The following is a 24,289-nucleotide window of genomic DNA, read 5'->3' on the forward strand; positions in this document are numbered from 1 at the left end:
TTTGTTATTTTTCTTTACATTCGTATTATTTTTCCTTTTTTTACATTCACATATCTCATAAAAAATGAGAACATTTTGATCCTATGACATATAAGGAGCTTTACCAACAGTTGTTTGACGCACACGTGGAGTCACAATATCCAGAGAAATCCATGAAGCACCGTACCCCAGGTAGTATGATGAGAACGCTCATTGCGAAAATCATAGCGGAGTCCCAGGGCGTACTATCGAGAATTACTCCACAATCAAGAGAATCATACATAAAATACGTAACAAGAATCAGATCGACTTCAACAACTTGGGGGCATCCAAGTGAGGAAGACCATTTCATCATTTGAGACATTTTGTTTGAATTTGTTTTTTCATTTTTTCTCAAGTTTTTGTAAGGACTTTTAAATAAATTTATGTTACTTTAAAGATGTTAAACAATGAATCACATTTGCAAACTTGCAATTCTTTGAATATCATTTGAATTAAGAAACTCTGTTAATGGTTCAAAGTTACGGATCTTTGACAAAGTAACATGATTAAAAAAAGAAGGGCTTTGACCTTATCCAAAATATACCCTCAAACACCATACTCTGCTCTTTGTAATTAACCAATATACCCTTTTCCTTTCATAAGGTGCGGACAACACGGGGCATCATTTTCATATGACAATTACTAAGTTTTTTATTTAAGACGTTCAATGATGATGATGATCTTTACAAATGAAAGAGTCGAGTAGGTAAATCCAGTTTAGGTCAGTTGCTTGAAAATTGAACTCTAAAGATGAGATTCCTTGACTTTCAAAAAACACCTATGCTATAACAGGTTCTTCTTGACAATCTTAGGAAATTAAATCCGTAAAAACTGAGCTATTCCGCTAAGGCAATTGGTTATAGAGGAAACTTGAAAGCCCTGGCCTTATGTAGATTACGTTCAAACCATGACATTGCTCGGACTTGGCAATTCGGTGTTTGCTCCACTGCTCTTGTCAGGCTGAAGACTCTGATGAGATGAACCCTTCAGTTAACTTGATAACTGTGATTATAATATTAAGCTGTCCCTCTAAAGCAATTGGTTAAACGCCCCGGCTTTATGGATCCAGCTTGCCGGATAACGAAAAATTAAATCAAATTTATCTGAGCAAGAAATTTTCGGTAATGTTGGACTAAGGGAGTTAAGGAACATCTGTTATAGTCGACTACACACGAGCACTCAAGAATTTCATTTTTAGACCGATATTTTTCGCACTGCCTTTGTTGGAGGAGCCTACAAAGCTTGAACAAATGGAAGATTTCAGAGGACCGAAATAAAATCTCTAGTAATTGGTCATTCTAGTTGCGTCATTTTGTCCGCACCCAAATGAAATGCCAAAGCATATTTCAATATTAAAAAAAAATGACATTTTGGGTTACCAAAACCTTAGAAAGGAGGCCAACCTAAAGCCAACTCATCCATTTGAACATTTGTCAAAGATTTGTAACTCTGAAAGCATTAAAAGAGCTCTTGATTCCTTTGATATTTTTTGAACTCACATTTACAATTTGATTCAATTGCGAACAATGTTTTACAACAGTTTCATCATGTCTCTCTCCTAAAACAAGAAAAAGAGAAAAACATTTTCAAGCAGAATAGTCTCAGATATGAAAGGTCTGTAAAGCCAAAGCTCGGGAAGCAAATGGGGCACGATCCATTCCAAGGACCTGATTGACAGATAAAGCATGAGACTCCACCCAGAAGATAACACATAATTCATATTGCATGCATCTTAAACATACTTAGGTGCATCACATTCATCATTTGAGCATACACGTTTTTGCAGCTTTTAGAGTCAAGTTTTGACTTCAGGATGAAGAATAATCGATTCTCAAGTGCCTTCAAAGAAGGATGGTGGTTGATTAACTCGACAGTAAGAAGCTACACCTCAAACATTTCTCAATTTCAGAGCCAATTTCAACTTCACAACGAATGATATTGGACTCCAGACAACGCAAGTTCAACTTCACGGCGAAGGGACCGCTGGTTGTCAACGAACATTTCTCGATTTCAGAGTCAATTTCAACTTCACAACGAAGGATATACTCTAGACAACGCAAGTTCAACTTCACGACGAAGGGACCGCTGGTTGTCAACAAACAACTTCCCAATTTCAGAGCCAATTTCAACTTCTCAACGAAGGATCTTGACTCTAGACAACGCAAGTTCAACTTCACGACGAAGGGACCGCTGGTTGTCAATAAACAATTTCCCAATTTCAGATCCAATTTCAACTTCACAACGAAGGATATTGGACTCCAGACAATGCAAGTTCAACTTCATGACGAAGGGACCGCTGGTTGTCAACGAACATTTCTCGATTTCAGAGTCAATTTCAACTTCACAACGAAGGATATTGGACTCCAGACAACGCAAGTTCAACTTCACGACGAAGGGACCGCTGGTTGTCAACGAACATTTCTCGATTTTAGAGTCAATTTCAACTTCACAACGAAGGATATTGGACTCTAGACAACGCAAGTTCAACTTCACGACGAAGGGACCGCTGGTTGTCAACAAACAACTTCCCAATTTCAGAGCCAATTTCAACTTCACAGCGAAGGATATTGGACTCCAGACAACGTAAGTTCAACTTCACGACGAAGGGACCGCTGGTTATCAATAAACAACTTCTTAATTTCAGAGCCAATTTCAACTTCACAACGAAGGATATTGGACTCCAGACAACGCAAGTTCAACTTCACGACGAAGGGACCGCTGGTTGTCAATAACCAACTTCTCAATTTCAGAGCCAATTTCAACTTCACAGCGAAGGATATTGGACTCCAGACAACGCATGTTCAACTTCACGACGAAGGGACCGCTAGTTGTCAACAAACAACTTCTCAATTTCAGAGCCAATTTCAACTTTACAACGAAGGATATTGGACTCCAGACAACGCAAGTTCAACTTCACGACGAAGGGACCGCTGGTTGTCAACAAACAACTTCTCAGTTCCAGAACCAATTTCAACTTCACGACAGAGGATATTGGACTCGGAACAGTACAACTTACTTGGATTTCAACTTCATGACTAAGGATATCCAATTCCAGGCTCAACTTTACAACGAAGGGGCCATCCGCGGTTTCAACTTCACGACGAAGGGAATCGTGCCAACCAAAGACCTTCGAGTTCAACTACGCTCAGCTCCGAGGCACATCATTTGCAGCATAGCTTAATTCGAGAAGGGCTATCTGCCAAAGACCTTCGAGTTTGATTACATTCAACTCAGCGATAAATCAAATTTACAACGAGGAACTACTTTCTGGAAGAATTTTCAAGCTGAAATCTTTAAACCGAGAAAGAAGACAAATGCCCAATTCCAGAAAGCACCGGAAAAAACTGGTTGTCTTTTTTTGTCTTTGCCCTATTCTTGTTAACACAAAGATGTGCAAAGAGGGGCAGCTGTAGACCCCAGTTTTTATCCGGGCCCAGCATCCAACACCCATTAAAGCCAAAGTAAAAAAACAAATAAACCCACACCACATTTCCACGTTTCTCACAAACACTACCCAACAACCCACTACCCCACTAACTAAAAAACAAATTCCTATTTTCTTTTTTCCTTTTTAAGGGGGTCATCAGAAAAAAGAAGGGGGGTGGCTTTTTCTCTCTTTGATGGTAAAAAGCTGTTAGCTTTTAATTTTTAAAGGGAGTCTTCAGATCCATGGGGGGAAGCAGCAACAAAACTCCAAAGAAACCATGATGAATGAGGCCAAGCGGTGTCAAATGATTTAGTTCTTTCTTCCCCTTTGATTCACCAACTTCCCCCCTCGCCTCTCAGCTTCTCTCGCTAATCATCACCCTCTTTGATTCCAACAAAAACGACGACAACAATCGCCATTTCATCTCCCATGGCAACAACGCCTTTGCCATTGTCCATCATTTGCTCTCCTCGCAGCAAATCGCCGCCTCGCTTTCATTAGTATCAGTTTCTCGAAAACGAAAGAGGACCCATGGCTCGGAATCTCTCTATTTTTCCATACAAAACCCTTGGTCCTGAAAAACAAGCTCACTAGATGGCACGATCAACTGCAGTGTTGGTGCCTGAATTTCCGAGGGCGAGTAACCGTTGTATCAGTTAAGAACTTCCAGTTAATCGCGACCACACCGCAACCATTTGCTACCCATTGGCCGAGGCTTTGTCGAAGATGCAAGACAGGTGTATTCAAAGGTGCCCAGAATTGTACGGCTCCGATGATCTAGTGCAAGCTTGTATGGCTGAACTCGGTGTCCCACTCACCAAGGAATTCAGTTTCCATCAGAATTTCAGATGTTGGTGAGAACATTTGTTTTGTCACATGCTAAAAGGTGAGGACGTGAGTACATAGAGGTTTTATCCATCTATTATGTAATATTATGTCCCGAATGTTGTTAAAAATGGTTGCATTATACTTTTACGCATTTTTGGGGAGTTAACTTGAATGTTTATATCAATATATATATATATTTTGTTTAAAGTATTATGTTTTAACATTTTGGGTCAATTCAGTATTTTTGCAAATCTAATGTCTTTTTTGACCTTTTAAGGGTAATTTATAATCGATCGGAGGTAAGTAATTCAAATTGAATTTTTAAATTTTAATTTTCGCAAATCAAGACAACCGATAAATTAATTGGTACCGAAAGGGCGGTTCAAGGGTGCTAATCCTTCCTTGACCGTAACCGACTCCCGAACCCGACACGTTCCTGGTACAACGCAGATCAGATAAGATGGTATCCGACCCACCTAAATTCATTTTAAAGTGGTCGGTGGCGACTCTAACCACATCATTCAAGTCGAAGCCCAATTCCGGGGCCTAAACGAAAGACGGTCGCGACACTATCAGCTATTTGCTATCGGCTATCAGCTACAAACTTATGTCATAGGTTGAACTCTGAATTTATAATGTGTCTTATGGCTAGAATTGAGGCATGCTTAATTGGTTGCGCACTAGTGAAGAAGAAGGCAGCGTCTCTTGATTATATTAACTGATGTTCTGATCAGCATCTCGCAACAAACGCCGTTGATTGGCGATTGCAGTCTTGGGCTCGGACTTTGACACAAGTACTCCCATGAGATTTCTAAAGAAGCTTGCTTACCTTGGAATAAGTAGACAATTCCGATGCCCCATTAAGTAGATAATATTTGCAGTTATGCACAGATGAACACACTTTTAACATTACTGCAATTCTTTTTGTTCTAACTGGTTTCCACAATCTCTTTCTGTTGATTATCATTTCATGCTGCACTTGATGGTCAAATTTTATTGTCATGGTCGGGAAAAAAATTGAGCCGAGTGGGGGAAAACCCCATTGCCTGTGCTAACTTAGATCTGCCCCAGGAAATGGCCGTAGGCCAACGTTGAGCGTGTATTTGTAGTTCGAACTCCCTTCATCAACCTGTATATTTAAAGTGATGCCTCCCTCAAACATGTTGCCCTGGGCTAAGGCCCATCTGGCACATGTATTGGACCGGACCTGGCCACCTCCAATAGCTGCTGCTCCGTCACCGGTGGATGGAACTCCAACCAATTCCAATTTCAGTAGCAGCAGCAGCACAAATCAGTCTCATTATGCGCCACTGCACCACCCTCGTCCTCATCCTCCTTCCCCATAGCAACCGCCTTCCTGGGGTCCGCCTCCGCATCCGGATCATTCCGCTTATCCTCCGCCTCCTCCTCTTCCTTTTCCTCCGCACCCTCATAACGGAAGTAATCACTTCACTCCACTGCCACCCCCTCCTCCCATTCCTAGACCTTACATGCCTCCTTCGCAGATTTCCAATACTTTCTCTCACGTCAATCAGGTTAATTCCCATCTTTTTTATACCTTTTTTCCTCTAATTTTTATTTGTACTGTTAAGTAAATTACTGCCTCTTTGGTTTCATTTCGTCAAATGACTTTTTTTTTGGCTCTTTTTTCATTCTCTAGGAATGGAGCAATTCAAACTGGTCTCATCACCATGGTGAGTATTTATATGATTCTCTGATTTCATTCCCCATGATATTAGCTTTTCATAGGCTTCAATAGAATTATATTGTTATTTCCATATATTTAGCACTGCAGACTGCTCCTTGTAAATGTTAATATGGTCATTTTCTGAATCATTTTTATCCTATACATGCAAAGGGTGTATATATGGGGTGTATGTTAATTTAACTACTTGTACACCCGCGGAAAATTATGGTGATAGATTCAACATTAAGGATGCATTTCAATGGGTGCTACTGCACCTCCTTGTTTATGGTTAAATGGAACGGGAACCAATTGTTAGTCATAGGGGAATGCATTTCATATTACCAACTGAAGGATAGTGTGATGGCAATTGTTCTAGTGGTCGGCTGTTGGTTATCCATATAATGTATGTTGCTAATTGCAATATGTATGATCTGGACGTCTGTGTTGCTACCTATACGGCTATACCAGCCATTTGCCCCGGTTATGAAAGTGAATCTGGACCTGTGCTTTTCTTATTGTATTTTGGTGTTAATGGATTTGGTGTGTAATAATTTTCTGGTGCCAGCCATAATAACGTGGAGGATTGGGGAGCCAAAGCTAGAGAATGGGCAAACACTAGGGCTGCAATGCAGGACCAGCTGGTGCAATCACCAATTACTCCAGCTGGCAGACCGGAAGAGCAAAATCATTTTCAGGATCCATATTCACAAGATGTTGATTCTCATTATATGGACGCCCAACAGTCACTGCCAATTTCTAGCTATCCGCAGTTCCCTGTTCCAGCATCATCTCCTCATGGATCACCAGTAACTTATCCAACTGAGACTTTGTCTAACAGCTCCAGACCATCTTCATATATTTCTGATGGTTATCCGCCTTGCCATGTTAGAGATGGAACTTCACTTATGGATCCTAACAGTGGATTTCTTCACCAAGAAAGTTTACCTGCCAGTTCGTCTGTTCATCTGCAGGAGGTACCTTCTTGTTATTCTTCGGTTTCAGGTAATAATATCACCCAAGTAAATTGAACTTGCTTATGCAGCTTGTGCTGAAGAACTGCTTCTATAAACCACATTTCTACGTATCGTCATATCCTTTTCTTGTGTTGAAATAATAACAATTCTGGAACCCATTGATCGAAGATTTCTATTACCCTGTCCTATATTTTTTAATAGTTTTTTTTTTTTAAACTTTTAAGCAATTATCATTCATAAAAACTCATGATGTATAGGGTATGTAGCCTAACTAAAATGATAGCGTGACTGACTGAGATATATATAATCTGAAAGGGCCTTATCCTAGTTCTTTGTACCTTTTCTTTTAAAATTGCATTCTGATAACCGTCATTTTGCTATCAAAATAATTCCGGCTTCTTAATAAATAGAAAGGAAAAGTAGTATAGAGAAGCAGGGTCGATCCACAGGGACTGTGGTGTTTCTGATTTAGTAAAACTCTTTCTTGATTTTAGAAGATGTAATTTCAAATGAAATTGAAAAGATAGAATAAAATAAAATAAAAAAGGAAAAATAATAAAAAATAATAAATAATGATTTAAAAATACTAATAAAGATAAAAAGGAGTTTTAAATTATTTAAAGAAGTATAATGAAATAAAAATTAAATAAACAAATAAATAAATTGAGATAAAGAAAACTTATGGTAAAAACAGCCTTAGATTTCAGCTTTGTCTCAAATTCCTCGAAACATCGAAACAAATCTTTACTCCAAGATTCATGTCTGCTTACAAGGGCAATTCTTCGTTGCCGACTCGGATTATGTTGTTTCAACAATAACTGATTTCAATCTCGGTTTTCTCTTAGCAAACAATCTTGCTAAGTGTGTTCTCGGGATGTCGAATGTGCTTCAATAAGCTAATCCTTCTTCCAACATTAACCATAACAACATCCAGACCAACGTCAACTTTTGGTTTTGAAAATCGTTGTGATTTGAAAAGTAAGCTCAAAAAACAAAGAGAAAAATCCAAAGCGATTTAAGTGCCTAACAATTCTCACGTTTGGAATTGAGCCTTCGCTTTAGCCTTCGGCTTAAAAGAAAATTAGCTAAGCATGACCAAAGTCATACTTAACATAATTGTTGAAAACGAAATTTAAAAGAAAATAAAGAAGTGTGCGAAAAATAGAGAGAAAGTTAGAGAGAAAAAGAAAATTTAATTTTCAGATGAGAGAAATATGTTTCTAGGATTACACTGAGAGGGTATTTATAGCCTTCAAATTCCTAAAAATAAGCTAAAGATAATTCCTAAAATAATATCTTAAATTTTAATTAAAACACTTAAAACCTATTTAAACTAAAATACTTAAAACAAAGATAGAATAAAATAATATTTTAAAATAATATCCTAAATCCTAATTGAAATACTAAAACCTATTTAAACTAAAATACTTAAAACAAAGATAAAATATAATGTTTAAAATATTATCTTAAAACTTGAGTTTAATCCAAATCCGAATTCCAGAAACGTGCGGCCAATCCATTCGTACTTCTAGAAACACTAACTGGATCTTCTAGAAGGTGCTGACGTCATCGTCTCGTCGGATGTTTCATGCCCGAATTCATGCCCACTAGTCCAACTTTGATTCCGAAAATAAAAAAAACTGCAGAATTCTGTCATTTAAGTGCAATTTTCAGAATCTGACGTCCTGCACAGAAAATGAATCAAAACGAACAAATAAGCCACAAAAACCAATATTAAGGAGTAATTTAAAAGCAAAATATTAACTAAATTAAGCACTTATGACATTCACACTTCTTTTTATTATTTAAAAAAGATTCTAGTTTTAGTTTGGTTTAATGTTATGTAGTTAATTCATCTAAGATTGGACCATCTCATAATGTTATCCTTTTTTCAAAGTTGGTCTTCTTAAAGAGAGTTTTTCCTTCCGTTAGTTTTTAATTTTTTTATTTCTAGGATGCTGTGGTGCTCAAAGTTTTTGTCCTTGACATGACTTCAAATTGTCCACAAATATTCTGTTGAGAAAAGGCTATTTGAAAATATGGACTTGGTTCTGGCTGATTGCTTTTGTGCTGTTATATCACACTTTTAATAGTCAACCTAATGGCTTTGTTTGTCACATGAAAATATACAACTTGGCAATGATAGTTAATGTGGAACTAACTCCCTGGTATGGCTGATTCTTACCGGTCCATGCTGGCCATATAAATGTACCCTGTTATTTGGACTGTTGTCAATAATTTTCTTATGTTCAAACATCATCCTGATCTTGTTACAAAGTTTTTGATGTATATTGTTGGGAAAAGTATTTATTGGCATTCAATGTTGTCTGGAATTACTTTCTTTGTTTTGGACTTTTAACTACTATTAAATTAGATAACATATGTGCTAAATTTTGTCAGGTTATACCATTTTCTAAAAGATAAAAAATATCCCCCCCCTCCCCCGGAAATAAATAAATAAAGGTAGGTAATATATTTGTTGAAGTTTTATAATCCTAGAAATGGCATTTATAAATTATAATTGTTAACAGAATTGTAAACATGGTATTCTTGTTGCAGCATGTTCTGTTCTGTTGGAAACAAGCTTATGTACCATAATGCATGTCTAAACTAAAAATGGACTTTTAACATTTGGAAATTGTGGAACTACTTGTTTAGCTCTTACATATTTTAGTGGGTTTGTTCTATTTTTGCTGCTTGCTTTTCTTTTAAGTTACCAAACTACAAGCTTAGCGTTGTGCAATGTATCTTATGAAATGAACAAAAAGATTTGTTTGTAGTTGCCCAAGAATGCATATGTTTTGTTCGTAATATATCTCCATCACAGTGTGGTTTCTATATCGCGTGCTGAATGCTTTGATATGATAAATGAAGGCTTCAATTCAAAAATCAAATGGCAACTTATTTGTAAATGCTGGAAGATAAAAGGAGGTAAAGTAATTGAGTTGTAATGCGAGGGAAGTAGTACAGGGCCATGTGCAATTATTATTCACCAGTATGCGTCCTGATATGAGATCATTTTAAAGTAAAAGTTTTAGGATAAAAAGCTAAAACTGTCCAGTTAAAAATTACTAGACTTTTAATACCTCCTGATTTGATTGGAACTTCAAATAGGAAAATTTGAAGGGATTTAATTCATTTCTAAGACTCCCTTATCCCTGTTAGAAAAACTCACAAACCTTTTGCTGGCTCACTTTACTTTTATCTACTCCCTTCCATCCAAACACACTCTATTAGAGCTTTTCCTTGTATTCTCTGAGTGCAGAAAATGTAAAATTAAATTGGAAGTGTTGTTTGGCAAGTTATCAGGATTCGCGATTATGGAAAGTGGGCCACTTATGAGATATTTTCTAGCTGCATATTGCTGATTAATATAGTTGTGTTATGTTTCATTTTTAAGGATTTAGTTATGATAGTACTAAAGTCTTAAGCCATCTTTTTTGGTGAAAAGATTTATGTGAATAACTTTCTCTGTTAATCCACTCTTGCTGTAAAAAAATATCTTCTATGGGGCAGATGCCAGATAGGAGAAGTGCAGAATTCTGGCTTTTCATGTAATGACAACTAAGGGCTGCTAGGAATGTCAGATTTTGTTTTATTTGCTATTTGACTTCTCTCTAAATTGAAGGAAAGGAAAAGTCTGCACAAGAAAAGGAACAGCCATATAAGTCATTTCCCTTGCCCATCAGCTCTAGAGTCAGAGTATCATATGTAACCTCCATTTCCTGATACTGGGAGATCCGTGCTTAATGAGCAGTCTTTGTCGTATGGAAATCAGGCAGTGGATCCTGCAGCTGATCTTAGTGATCGTCCTTTAAATTTTGCACCTAGGTTTAATAATGATCATGACCGACAAATGCAATCCAATTATGCTGTTCATCATGAATCACTAGGAAGAGGCATTGATCCCATTGCTCTATCATCTTCAATTAACTCATGGACTTCTCCAGTAGCACCTGATGTGGTTTATCCTCCTGTTCTTCCACCTGGAGCACAGGTATTCCTTTGAGCCTTGTCTGTTATCTTTGATTTATTCACAGGTTTTAGTTTGCTGATATAAAATCCATTTTTCAGCATGACCCGTTGTTGCCTTCCCCCGTTTCTGGACACGTGGCACCTTCATTTCCAAGGTTTCCTGGGCCAAGTTTTCAGCCAAACATTCCATCTGCAACTGCTCCTTTTGTTCTTGGTGTGGGAGTTCAACTTCATCCTTCTACAGCCTTTCCTGGTGATTGTAACATCCCAAACTACGGGTTAGTGACCAAATTATAAAATTTCAGAATTTGATGATAAAAGTAGAATACTTGAATAGTTCAATGATTTATTTGAGGATATTTCCTGAAAGTTTTAGTAATTATCCAATGAATTAAAGGGCAAAATGGTCAATTGACATTAAAGATATTTTTATCCCCTTTAATAGGAGATAAAAACGTGGGAGATGAATGCATTTTATCTTCTTCTTCATTTCTTCTTCTTCTCCAACCATGGAAGACTAAGCAGAGGTGAGTTTTCTCTTGAGCTGATTATGTGCTGAAATTAAAGTTTAGTTTTGATTATTAGATGCTAAGTAAGATTAAGGAAAGATTTATTTGCTTTAAAACAACAAAATGAAGAGTTTATGAGGATTTAAAGATTGGAAGTTTTTGAATGAAATATCGAAATAAAGTTTATATTGAGAATTAGAAGTTGAATTTGACTTGTCATCAAGTCAATTAAGGGATAGGAAGTGTTAGAATAGGAATTTGAACATGTTGCAAAACTAGTATAATTTTTGCAATTGCATAGGAATGACTAGATTTGAAGTTAAAGAAGTGATTAGTGAATAGAAATAAGTTTAAGTATGTGTATTAAAGTTAGGAGTATTAAAAGAAGTGAAATAGGAAGGTTTAAGCTAAATAAGGTGATTTTCGAGCTCAAAATGGGATTTCTGGGCTAGGGGAATCGGTACCCATTCAAGGGAATCGATTCCCCCTCAAACGAATATGAATTCCAGAATGCTAGAGGGGAATCGATACCCCCAGGGGGGAACCGATTCCCCCATAATGAAAAAAAAAGAAGAAAGAAGAGAGACTAAACTATTAATCCCTTAAATTGGTAGGATATTAGAGGTTAATTTCAAGACTTGGGCATCTGATAATCATCTTGAAAATTATGTTTATGTAGATATTAAACGTGACTTTGCTTCAAAGTAATCGACGGGTTAGAATTGATTCAATTCAAACAAGGCTAAGGTGAGTGCATATTAGTATTATATGATGTTAAATGGAAATAAGACTTGCGACAAGTCTATTTCCATAGTAAAATGCATGAATTCATAAATAGAAGTATTTATGTGTATGATTTATATGTGTTGACATGTTATTGTATATATGTATTATATGGTTGATGTGAATATGTGATTATGAATAGGTGGAAAGGAAACAAATGATGATATAAGAATCTATTATAAAATATATGATATGAAAACATGATAGTGAGCTATGTGAAAGCACTATGAGATATATGAGTTATATGGAAAATATATGCGAACAAGATATGACATCTATGTTTATATGGAACAATGCAAGGTGATATAAGCTATGTGAGATATGAATATAAATCATATGAGAAGTGAAAAGGATTACATGAAAATAGACTAAGTGATTACATGTATATGTGAAAGAAGCTATGAGCTTATATGAATATGTGATATGAATGAAGCTATATGATATGATCTATGCGATTACATGCACATATGATATATGAAATGACATATGAATAGACAATACGTGATACATGTGGTATGTGACAGAAGAGAAATGACAAGTAATGTGAACTGTTAAATGATAATGCCCATGTTATGTGATATGAGAGCTAGGGGTATAGTTGGCATGCCAAGAGTCGAGGGTTTACCTATGTTCTACGGAACATATGGACAGTTTTACCTATGTCTTTCGAGACATATGGACAGTATACCTATGTTCTAAGGAACATATGGACAGTTTACCGAGGATCTTTATGACCTCTGGACAGTTACCGAGGATCTTTATGACCTCTGGATAGTTACCGGGGTCTGTGTGACCTCTGGATAGGTCATTCGGGACATTTATATGAGCTGTGGTGACAGCATAGTGGTGCACAACCTCAATAGACTCACATATCTACAGTTCTCACAGGTGCACATGGGCTAATAAGAGATAACATGGAATGTAATGTATAAGATATATGTGATGTATATACTTAGGGTGATATGTCATGTGTTGCTTGAATTATAATGATGTTGATAAAGATAATAATATACATGGGCAATGCAATTGGAAGACAAACGAAAAGTGAAAGTAATACAAGAAGATATGTTGCGTGTGTGTATGACATGATTATATATATTGTTATCATGCAATAGATACATGCATATTGAGATGTCATGATTCAATGGTATGAATGCACGTTCATGAATTTATTGTTATATGTTTAATTATTGCCTCACTAAGTCAACGACTTAGCGTGTGATTGTTTCACACGTAGGTTTCGAGAAGAATAAAGAGTAATGCGGAGCAAGACATGTCAGTTCTCCTTACCAAATGTCAGATCAGAAAATGTATGTACTGTTTACAGAGTGTAGTTGGCATGTAGTCTAAAGATATAAATGGTATGAACTCTGATATCTATTGTAAACGTTTTGAAGTAATTTAAATGTTATCAAAGTTTTAAATTACTCACTATTTTATACGAATAAATGTTTGAACAGTCAATGTGACACTTCGGACTCGTATCCGGGTCGGTTACGGGTTGGGGGTGTTACAGTGATACATACGGAGCCATTTCTGAACGACCCAAAAAGGTATTGAATACTTTACAGTTGACATCGCTTTCTTAAATGTGAAAACTTTCATGGTGTTAGTTATTGCTGAGTTCTTGTCATGGAATTTCATCCAGGGTCCTCTGCCTAATTGGCTTGAGGAGGAAATATTAAGGAACAAAGCCACTATAGCTAAGTCTTCTCTCGAACATCCTAAAGAAGAAACAGAATCCATTGAGTATGAAGCTGTTGATAAATCCTTGGCTAAAAATGGTCAAGCAGATAGCAAAAGCATTGATTCCTCTAGATCAACTGAAGAAGAGGACGATGATGAGGTTTTACTATTTCTGTGTTTAACTAATTTATGCTTCAGTATGCCTTTGATGAGTTTTCTCATTATAATTTGTTGTTCTTTAGACATGACCTACTTCATTTTATTTCTGTAGGATTATGTTGAAGCTGCTAGAACTGCAACTTTTTTTTTATAAGAATAGGACTCATTAAAAACCTCCTTCATAACTGTCAAACTGTGTAGTATTCAACGACCATTGGAAGGAGGAAAAGAGTGCCCAAAATTTTATTACTAACACATAGAGTACATCCAAGATAAGATCATTTTAAGTACAAAAGTTCCCCACAAAAACACCGAAAGCACTCACCCACCTCACCCAACCAAACACCCCACATTATCCTATGCCCGACTTAGTTAAACTATCTGCTTCCCAATTAAAACATCTCTGAACATGCCTAATAGTCACATTGTACTCTATCACTCGCTTGGCAATTTCCTTAACCAAATGAACATAAGCAACTGGACTTGCCTCCGGATTGTTAATCCACTTCAAAGCAATAGAAGAATCACTTTCTAAAATAAGACTCCCCTTATCACTCCACTCCGAATCCAAAAACAAACTTAAACCAGCTTGAATTTCTTTACGGCAAGAATCAGAGGGCCTGGTCCGGACGCTCCCGAGAAATACCCCAACCGCTTATAATCAACATCCCTAAGCAGACCACTAATACCACTGCACCTCCAGTTGCAACTTACAGCCCCATCCACATTCACTTTAAAAAAGCCCGGAGGAGGGGGACACCACTGTGACTTAGGGGAAACTTTCTTCGTAGGAAAACGGTGCAAATCAACCAAAGTTAAGTCTCCCACAAGGCAATCTAGAAGAATAGAGAAATTTGAGTTCTTTGCCGAGAACTAGGAAGCCACCCTATACCTAGCCAAAGAGAAAAGATTAGTCTGATCCAACCTACCATTCTTGAACACCATATGATTTCGACATTTCCATACATTCCACATTACAACACTCGGGACGAATTTCCAAATGTCCGAATCTGAAAGTAAATCAAACCAAGAGTACAGAAAACCCTAGGGATTATTGGGCAAAACTGTATATATATTCCACAATCGTAGAAACCGCATCCAAATCCCCCAAACTACTCTGCACGAGAAGAACAAGTGGCACACCAACTCCCTCTCCAATCCACAGACCGGGCAGAGAGGATCCTCGATCCCTCGAACACCCCGACTCATTAAAACAATCTTAACAACCAACTTCTGGTGGAACACCTGCCATAAAAAAACTCCACTTTTGAAGGTGCTATACCAACCCAAACAAGCTTCGACCAAGACAAATCCGGATTGGACTGGCTTGATACTAAGTTAATGAACGATTTAACCGAATAAACACCCTCCCCATTTCCTTTCCATGCACAACAATCATCCACCTCCAATCCAAGACGAACACTATCCAACAAAGACAATAGCTCGATCCATTGTTCAGTTTCCCAATCCAGCAAATTTCGTCTCATTTGGATATCCCAGACCCATCTCCCATTGCTTAGGCATCCAAAGTTCGTAATGACCCCATCCTTCTTATCCGACAAGGCGAACAACCTAGGGAATTTTATCTTCAGCGGAATGTTGCATAACCAACTATCATGCCAAAACAAAATGGAATTTCCCTTCCCCACTTGCAAAATAAGGTGATTTCGAAAACACAAGCCAAAGGCATCATTCGTCCAATAGTTATTGATTACTCCTTTCCAAATCCAAGTCGCAAGGGGAGGCAGATTCTTGTCCAACAAAATCGAACTTCTATCTAAATTGTATTTACAACATACCATCCTCTTCTAACAGGACTCATTTTCACTGCTAAACTTGCAAACCCATTTCCCCAATTGAGCTCTATTCATTAGATTTAAATTCGTGATACTCAAACCCCCGTAATCTTTCTTTTTGCATACTGTCGACTAATTCACTCAGTGGATCCGACTTTTCTGTGCCGAGCTCCATAAAAAAATTTTGCCATTAGTGACTCCAACTTTTTCCGAACACCAGAAGGCAATTTGAGCAAAGACATATAGTAATTCGGCAGTGCATTCAAGACAGATTTTACTAAAACAGCCCTCCCCGCAAGGGATAACGTCCCTGCTTTCGTGCTAACTGAAGTCCTTTTAAAGGTTGCTACTGTTTAAGCACTTATGGTTGTTTTATTGTGTTTCTGTGTGTGCATGCGCAGTTGATCTAATTCATGTTTTTGTTCAGGTCACAGATGAGCTGTTTAATGAAATTGCAACCATTGTTGTTAATGAAGATGGCTCAATAATTGAAGGTAAGTGGGTGCTGGCATCTGGATATTTCTTATGCAAATACTGAAGTCTGTTATGATATATAAATATATATATATATATTCATGATGATATATTTTCTTTTAAATTCACCATTTTCTAGTAACTGCTGAACTGCAGTTGACCACAACTCTGTTGCTTCAAATCACAAGGAATCACCATCTTCTTCACTTATTCCAACTCCGAAGGCTTCTGCAAGGGTACTAGTTCCAGGTAAAGCAAAAGAACCAGACACTGCCGAAGAAAAATCTAGTTCAAGCTCCCCTGGCAATGTACTAGGCCTTGCAAATTATGCCTCTGATGATGAAGATGTAGATGGTGAAATTCAAAGTTCCAGGATGACATATTCAAGGAGTAATGATTCTGTTGTGCAGTCCAGCACTAACAAGCTTTCACAAGACAATGGTCTAACAGAGAGGTATTTCACAGGAAGTACTTGATGAGCATAGGGGAGTTGAAAAGAACTTGGAAAGTGATATGAAGTCAAAAAACAGAAGTGACACTACTGATGACAGTGCAGATAGGAACTTTGAAAAATTATTTTCTTCTTAGGTGGCATCAGGATATGAAAGTAATATTAATAGTGGAAAGCTTCAAGATGGAAATAATGGTTCTAAGATGATTATTACTTTAGGGGAACGGGTGACAACAAAATCTGATTCTGAGCTGCCTGATGGATATGCTGGTAAGAAATCAACAAAACCCGAATCTCAAGGTAGGGAAATGAAATTAAAATCAGATAAGAATGATCGACAAGAAAGTAGAAAGATTTCGTTCAGTAAAGACCTTGGTAGTGGTAGGGAGTTGGAGGTTGTTGAGAGTAGGGGAGAGCAGAAAGGAGATGAGAATTATATGAGAGAGGATGAAAGGCTTAGAAAGCAAAACATAGAAGATCGAAATGACTCAAATGTGAGAGAAAAAGAGCCTAAATCTGTGGACAAAGCCAAGGATTCTGATTCAAGAAAAATATTCATTCATCACGATGCCAAGGATGACAGGAAAGATGCAGATAGATTTAAAAGGGCTAGTGCTAAAGAAGATGTTGGCAGGAAAAGAGAACGGACAAAAGAAGAAGATAAAACAAGACATAAACGTGGAAGTGACTCAAGCCGGCACAAAAGTAGAAGGTCCTCGTCAATTAGCTGTAGAGGCAGAAAGAGCAAGGATGACTAGTGATCATGCCAATGAATCAAGTGATTAAACATCAGATGGTTCTAAGAGGTTTGTCATTGAGATCTAATGGTTTTTTATTCCTTTTTTTCATTCGATTGAGCTATTTAGTTTATTTTCTGTTGTGTACTACAGAAAGTCGCGTTCAAGAAAACGGTCATCACCTTCTCCTATCAAGTCTAGAAGAAGGTAACTGTATCAGTATTTGATCATTTCTATTCATGTTTTGTATTTTCTTTTTATGCAGACTGAGCCCTTTGCAGGTTTGGTCTGTTCTAATGTTTTTATGCAGATACGGTCGAGATAATTAATAGGAACTTAAACTAAAGAAACATTTTGACCTTTTCCAAATGCTACCGTGTACTGAACTATATGACTTCAACTTTCATGGTGTATTTATAGCCCGAGGAAGCACCTCGTTCATATTCTATCCCATTTGAATTACTTCTGCTTATTACTGTTTCTGCCTGCAAGTTCTTTTGTGATTTTAGTGGATGGTTCCCACAAACCTAGTTTTTTGGTTAAAAGTTTGTAGTCTGGTTGTGACTATGGAAATGTCAAGTCTTACCTTTCTTTTAAGTGACCTATATTTCTTGCTTTTTATGTCATCTTAACTCTTCTATAGCTACACCGATTATTATTATTATTCACGTCTGACTTCAGTTTACGTTCTCTAACACAAATTGGATGGAAATTTTGACAACATCGGTAATGGTGCTATATTGAATGTTCCCGAAGCTCTTGTTGCTCTATATGATTTATTCAATAAGAACTGGCTGTTACTTTCTTTGTGTTTTTCCCCTCTTTCCCAAGGGTTTGGTTGCTTGCAGTTTCATAGTTATTGTTTGAAGGTATTTAGTTTCCATTTATCACCAAAAGAAAAACGATAACGTAACTAGCTGGTCATTATCGAGTTTGACTCTGCACAAGGCTGAGCATTTTTCTAGATTTATATATGTTTTAACTTACCAAATCAGTATGATGTATATTTTCATTTCTAGACAAGATTTGCGGTCACACATAGCAATCATTCTCAGCGCAGGCATTCTCCCTATTCTTCTGAGACTACCAGGTATGTTAGAATTGGATTAAGTGTTTATGCGACATAAACAACCATCGTCAAACCAGGTAAAAGCATCAGGGTTCCGAATCTTCCAGCTTTTTAGGTTTCTCTACTTTGTTTACTTTATGAACTTCTTTTTTCAGGGGAAGGACGTCAAGGTCTAGATCACCTGTTCGTCGATAAAGATGCTAGAAACAAAGAGTTTCATTTCGTTTATACAGGTTCACGAGCATATAAAGCCATTTCTGTTCCGTGGTATCTGGAAGATCTCCTGAAATCTGGAATTCAGTCGCATCCAGAAAGAAATGAGATGCATGATGAAGTGGTAACTGAGATAGGTATGCGGAATTATATATTTCAATGATTACTCTATATCTGTTCATGATTTCGATAGTCATACCCGAAATTTAGAGCTCTCTCACAAGATATTCCGTGCACATATAGTTCCTTTCTTCGTCCCATTCCAGTTTGTGTTAGTCATAGGCATGTAATGTGGTTTTATCGCAACTCTTTTTTGGCCGAAGTAGGATAAATAGTGTATAAAAACCTACCTAACTTTTATGTATTTAAGCTCAAAACCTTTGACCCAACTTTTATGTATTAAACTCGAAACCTGCCTCAAACTTTAAATTCGAGACTCGAAGCTCGGTTAAAACTTAATGTTTTCCGATTAGAGCTCGAGCACACTATTTTTTTTTTTTTTGTTGATAAAAACTGAACTCTTTTGGTTAGGTTCTATCAAGATCTCTTAAGCAAAGGTCAAAGGTTCCAATTTCGATGTTTTGGATGGAATAAATTTTGTTGGAATCGTCATTTCCATAATAATCTCTATGTTTTAAATTAAGCAGTCAATAAATTATATCCTTAATTTTGTATTTTTATATAGTTTTTAAATAAAATAATTAAAAGAAACTTTATTTGAGAATTCAAACACGAAGTAGATGGATCTATATAAATTTTATTTTACGCCGCATCAATAATCATTTGTTGAAAGTGACTGAAATAATTTTTACGTAAAATATAGTTCGGTTCATTTATATGGTAAGCATAATAAAATTTAATATTTTTAATATATAGTATTATATAATTTTCATCGTTACATGTCATATTCTTATATAAATATTGGTTGGTACTATTACGTGATTTATTAATAACTTTCCTATTTAACTAATAACCAGTTGATTTAGTAAGTTTATGCATTATATTTTTTAAACAATATTAGAAATTTTAATCTTAATATTTGTATATGGAGTAAATTGGGTCAGAGGATTGTCTTCGCCTCAATTGTACCTTAATTATATTAGTCTTGAGTAAATGGTTGATTTGGTTAATTTTTTAAATCGAATGATTTGATCGATCATAATTCAATAAAATTAAACCGACCAATTAAAATAGATAAAATCAATTTAATCAAACATTTATAACTTTGTATCGGGTAATTAATTCGCTTCTAGAATTGGGTTGGGTTTAGATTTTGACAATTTAATTTATTAATTATTTTATATTTATTACATATTCAGAGTAATTTAAAATAAATATGATCGAGAAGTGTTCTCCTAATTTCATTATTATATTATACATTGGATAAAAGCTCACACGAGGTCTACTATTATTTTTTGTTTGCTTTGCTATAAACAAGTAAATGAAGAAATTTCATGAGAATGAAAGATTAAGATAACTCTGTATAATCATGCATTTCAAGAGCCAAATGTCCTTTAGAAAATTTATTCTTTACCCAACTAAACCGCAATTAAAGTGGTAATTGTTATTCATTGATATCATAGATCATATTCGAGTATTATGTCCCCATTAAAAAAATTATTCTGTGACATAAAAGTTAGATTTAAATAATGTGTAAAGTTAGTATCTCTACTTGTTTGAGAATTCTTGTGTATATGGCTAATCTTAATTTTGATTTTTTTTCCAGCGATTTTAAAAGATTTAAACTTGAATTAAATTTGAATACAACACCACGATGGAAAACAAAAAAAAAACCTCACGGAATAAATAATTTACTAATTTTATTTCTTACAAGGAACTGATAATAATAGATTTGTAACGTAAAAGTGAACAACGGTTGACGACTTTAAATTATTTTGTTTCTTCGAGATATATTATGAGTTATAAACTCACAACGGACTTCGTAACGACTAGAGAGTAAACATCACCTTAGTAACCTTTTGGAGGTGGAGGTGAACTGTAAATATATTTGGGTTTTGGAGGTGATGGAGTCTTGGGATGTGGGGGGTGGGGGTGCAGGGGATGAGGCTTAGGATGAGGATGAGGATGAGGATGTGGTTTAGGATGTGATGGTGGAGGTGACTTGTAGATATAAGGAGGAGGTGGAGAGTGTACTGGTGGTGGAGGTGACTTATAGATATAGGGAGGAGGTGGGGAGTGTATTGGTGGTGGAGACTTGTAGACATATGGTGGAGGTGGTGAATGAACGGTGGTGGAGGTGACTTGTAGACATATGGTGGAGGTGGGGAGTGAACTGGTGGTGGTGGAGACTTGTAAACATATGGTGGAGGTGGGGAGTGGACGGTGGTGGTGGAGACTTGTAAGCATATGGTGGAGGTGGGGAGTGAATCGGTGGTGGTGGAGACTTGTAAATGTAAGGTGGGGGTGGTGAATGGACGGGTGGTGGAGGTGACTTATAGATATATGGAGAAGGTGGGGAGTGAACTGGCGGTGGTGGAGACTTATAAATGTAAGGAGGTGGCGGTGAATGCTTTGGTGGAGGAGGTGGGGAATGGACTGGCGGTGGTGGAGACTTGTAGACATATGGTGGAGGTGGGAATAAACTGGTGGTGGTGGAGACTTATAGATGTAAGGAGGTGGTGGTGAATGCTTGGTGGAGGAGGTGACTTGTAAACATAAGGAGGAGGTGGAGAGTGGACTGGCGGTGGTGGAGACTTGTAGACATATGGTGGAGGTGGGGAATGAACTGGTGGTGGTGGAGACTTATAAATGTAAGGAGGTGGCGGTGAATGCTTTGGTGGAGGAGGTGACTTGTAAACATAAGGAGGAGGTGGAGAGTGGACTGGCGGTGGTGGAGACTTGTAGACATATGGTGGAGGTGGAGAATGAACTGGTGGTGGTGGAGACTTATAGATGTAAGGAGGTGGCGGTGAATGCTTTGGTAGAGGAGGTGACTTGTAAACATAAGGAGGAGGTGGAGAGTGGACTGGCGGTGGTGGAGACTTGTAGACATATGGTGGAGGTGGGGAAAAAACTGGTGGTGGTGGTGAATGCTTTGGTGGAGGAGGTGACTTGTAAACATAAGGAGGAGGTAGAGAGTGGACTGGCGGTGTGGAGACTTGTAGACATATGGTGGAGGTGGGGAGTGGACTGGTGGTGGTGGAGACTTATAGATGTAAGGAGGAGGCGGTGAATGCTTTGGTGGAGGAGGTGACTTGTAAACATAAGGAGGAGGTGGGGAGTGGATTGGCGGTGGTGGAGACTTGTAGACATATGGTGGAGGTGGGGAATAAACTGGTGGTGGTGGAGACTTATAGATGTAAGGAGGTGGTGGTGAATGCTTTGGTGGAGGAGGTGACTTGTAAACATAAGGAGGAGGTGGAGAGTGGACTGGCGGTGGTGGAGACTTGTAGACATATGGTGGAGGTGGGGAGTGGACTGGTGGTGGTGGAGACTTATAGATGTAAGGAGGAGGCAGTGAATGCTTTGGTGGAGGAGGTGACTTGTAAACATAAGGAGGAGGTGGGGAGTGGATTGGCGGTGGTGGAGACTTGTAGACATATGGTGGAGGTGGGGAGTGAACTGGTGGTGGTGGAGACTTATAAATGTAAGGAGGTGGCGATGAATATTTTGGTGGAGGAGGTGACTTATAAACATAAGGAGGAGGCGGGGAGTGGACTGGTGGTGGAGGTGACTTGTAAACATATGGTGGAGGTGGGGAGTGAACTGGTGGTGGTGGAGACTTATAGATGTAAGGAGGTGGCGGTGAATGTTTTGGTGGAGGAGGTGACTTGTAAACATAAGGAGGAGGTGGGGAGTGGACTGGTGGTGGAGGAGACTTGTAGACATATGGTGGAGGTGGGGAGTGGACTGGCGGTGGTGGAGACTTGTAGACATATGGTGGAGGTGGGGAGTGAACTGGTGGTGGAGACTTATAAATGTAAGGAGGTGGTGGTGAATACTTTGGTGGAGGAGGTGACATGTAAACATAAGGAGGAGGTGGGGAATAAACTGGTGGTGGAGGAGATTTATATATGTACGGAGGTGGTGGGGGTGGAGATTTTAAAGGAGGTGGGGGTGACTTGTAATCGATGGGATGTTTTGGTGGCAGGGGAGATGCATGCTTGTAAGGTTCCGAGGCAGCTGCAACCGTAGTGACTACGAGGCAAAATGCCAAGGCATAAACCAGCCCTGGCCGTCTCATTGCAAGTAATTGAACTCTATCGTAGATTTGTTGTTTGCGTGGTGATATTATAGCTAACACCATTTTTATAGTGCTCTCTTGCATCATTTTCTGTAATAAATAATGTTCTTATTTTAATGAAAAATACAAGGCTGGATCTAACTCTTTAAAATATTGCTTAAATTTCGTTCGTGCTTCGCTACAACTCATCCTAATTAGTCAATGATTTATCATGAAAATGTCAAGAGAGAGAGAGAGAGAGGGTGTTTTGTATTATATGTATTAGCTAAATACTTATACTTTTTTAGAACCATCTACATTTGAAGACTATCAATTAATTTAGATTGAGTAATGCAAAAATTCATCATGAAAACGATATTCTTATCTCAGTTTTTTATATTCAAAACGTCAGAATTTAAATTACTAACATTACTTAAAAGATCTAACGTCTTACCGCGTTAAACCTATTAGTAGTTCGAATCCTATCACCATCACTTTTGGTGGGCAATCTATAAACTCTTATGTAAATTCCAATTAGGTCTTAGGTATGCCTTGACCCTGGATTGGGAAAGTCACCCCTGACCTAAACTTTCATGTACAAAAAAATATATCATTTCGATCACTAAACTTTTAAAAATTATAAATAATCATTAAATTTATTGAACTTTTATAAAATGATCACTATAATATTATAATAATTATAAAATTTGATAAATTTAATCATTAATTATAACAATTCGTTAAAAATTATATGTGTGTGCTTTTCCATGCAACAAGGCATTGCCTCTATATTAGGTTATAGATTATTGATATGTAACCAACCGTTAAGTCGATGGCTTATTTTCTACTTTGGATTACTACTTAGGTATATTATATTAATTTTTTGAAATATGAAGGAAGCAAAGCTTTACAAACTAAGAGAACTACTAAAGGAACCATTAGAATCAGCTTCTAAGATATCTTGGAGAAATCTCGGAGCAGAATCAATTAAGTTGATCTAAATTTGTAAGATATTCATTTAAATTTAATAAAATTACGTGACAAAGTTGATTTTTTCGAGTTATTGATAAATTGAATTAAAAAAGTTATTTGGTTTGTTATGGGAATTAAATATTGGTATAAATATACTGTTTGATTCAAATCCGAAGTTTGAGCTTCCAAGTCTATATATATATGGGTAGGATCCAAAAGACCTCAACGCTTTGACAATAAACATGAAACGCTTATACTCCTGTGGTGCTCGAACCCATGACTTCAAGAGATGACAATAATTCCTTAACCATTAGATCGTTTGGTTAGAGTAAATTTATTCTATGT

General features: G+C 37.3%; 4 protein-coding genes across 4 annotated transcripts; 3 read left to right on the forward strand and 1 right to left on the reverse strand.

The window, feature by feature from the left end:
- The first annotated feature begins 5,500 nt into the window (after nt 1-5,500).
- LOC120197325 lies at nt 5,501-14,203 on the forward strand. Its single transcript, XM_039198896.1, has 8 exons — nt 5,501-5,811; nt 5,937-5,970; nt 6,529-6,965; nt 10,566-10,639; nt 10,695-10,934; nt 11,012-11,165; nt 13,818-14,050; nt 14,162-14,203. Exons 2-8 carry the CDS (start codon nt 5,939-5,941, stop codon nt 14,201-14,203), a joined length of 1,212 nt encoding a protein of 403 aa, XP_039054827.1. The 5' UTR covers nt 5,501-5,811; nt 5,937-5,938.
- Nucleotides 14,204-15,678: 1,475 nt separating this feature from the next.
- Nucleotides 15,679-18,291, forward strand: LOC120197326. Its single transcript, XM_039198897.1, has 5 exons — nt 15,679-15,710; nt 16,103-16,187; nt 16,273-16,339; nt 16,476-17,576; nt 17,661-18,291. Exons 1-4 carry the CDS (start codon nt 15,679-15,681, stop codon nt 16,793-16,795), a joined length of 504 nt encoding a protein of 167 aa, XP_039054828.1. The 3' UTR covers nt 16,796-17,576; nt 17,661-18,291.
- A 59-nt stretch (nt 18,292-18,350) lies between these two features.
- On the forward strand, nt 18,351-19,061 carry LOC120197658. The gene is made up of 2 exons (XM_039199097.1): nt 18,351-18,597; nt 18,732-19,061. The coding sequence occupies exons 1-2, from the start codon at nt 18,504-18,506 to the stop codon at nt 18,950-18,952; spliced, it is 315 nt and encodes a 104-aa protein (XP_039055028.1). The 5' UTR covers nt 18,351-18,503; the 3' UTR covers nt 18,953-19,061.
- Nucleotides 19,062-20,636: 1,575 nt separating this feature from the next.
- LOC120197522 (extensin-2-like) lies at nt 20,637-23,099 on the reverse strand. The gene is made up of 4 exons (XM_039199028.1): nt 22,879-23,099; nt 21,908-22,740; nt 21,449-21,839; nt 20,637-21,002 (listed from the first exon to the last, which is right to left on the reverse strand). Exons 1-4 carry the CDS (start codon nt 23,078-23,080, stop codon nt 20,758-20,760), a joined length of 1,671 nt encoding a protein of 556 aa, XP_039054959.1. The 5' UTR covers nt 23,081-23,099; the 3' UTR covers nt 20,637-20,757.
- Nucleotides 23,100-24,289: the final 1,190 nt, after the last annotated feature.

This window comes from Hibiscus syriacus, unplaced genomic scaffold (genome assembly GCF_006381635.1).
Source record: "Hibiscus syriacus cultivar Baekdansim isolate YM2019G1 unplaced genomic scaffold, ASM638163v2 tig00117048_pilon, whole genome shotgun sequence".
Lineage (NCBI taxonomy): Eukaryota > Viridiplantae > Streptophyta > Magnoliopsida > Malvales > Malvaceae > Hibiscus > Hibiscus syriacus.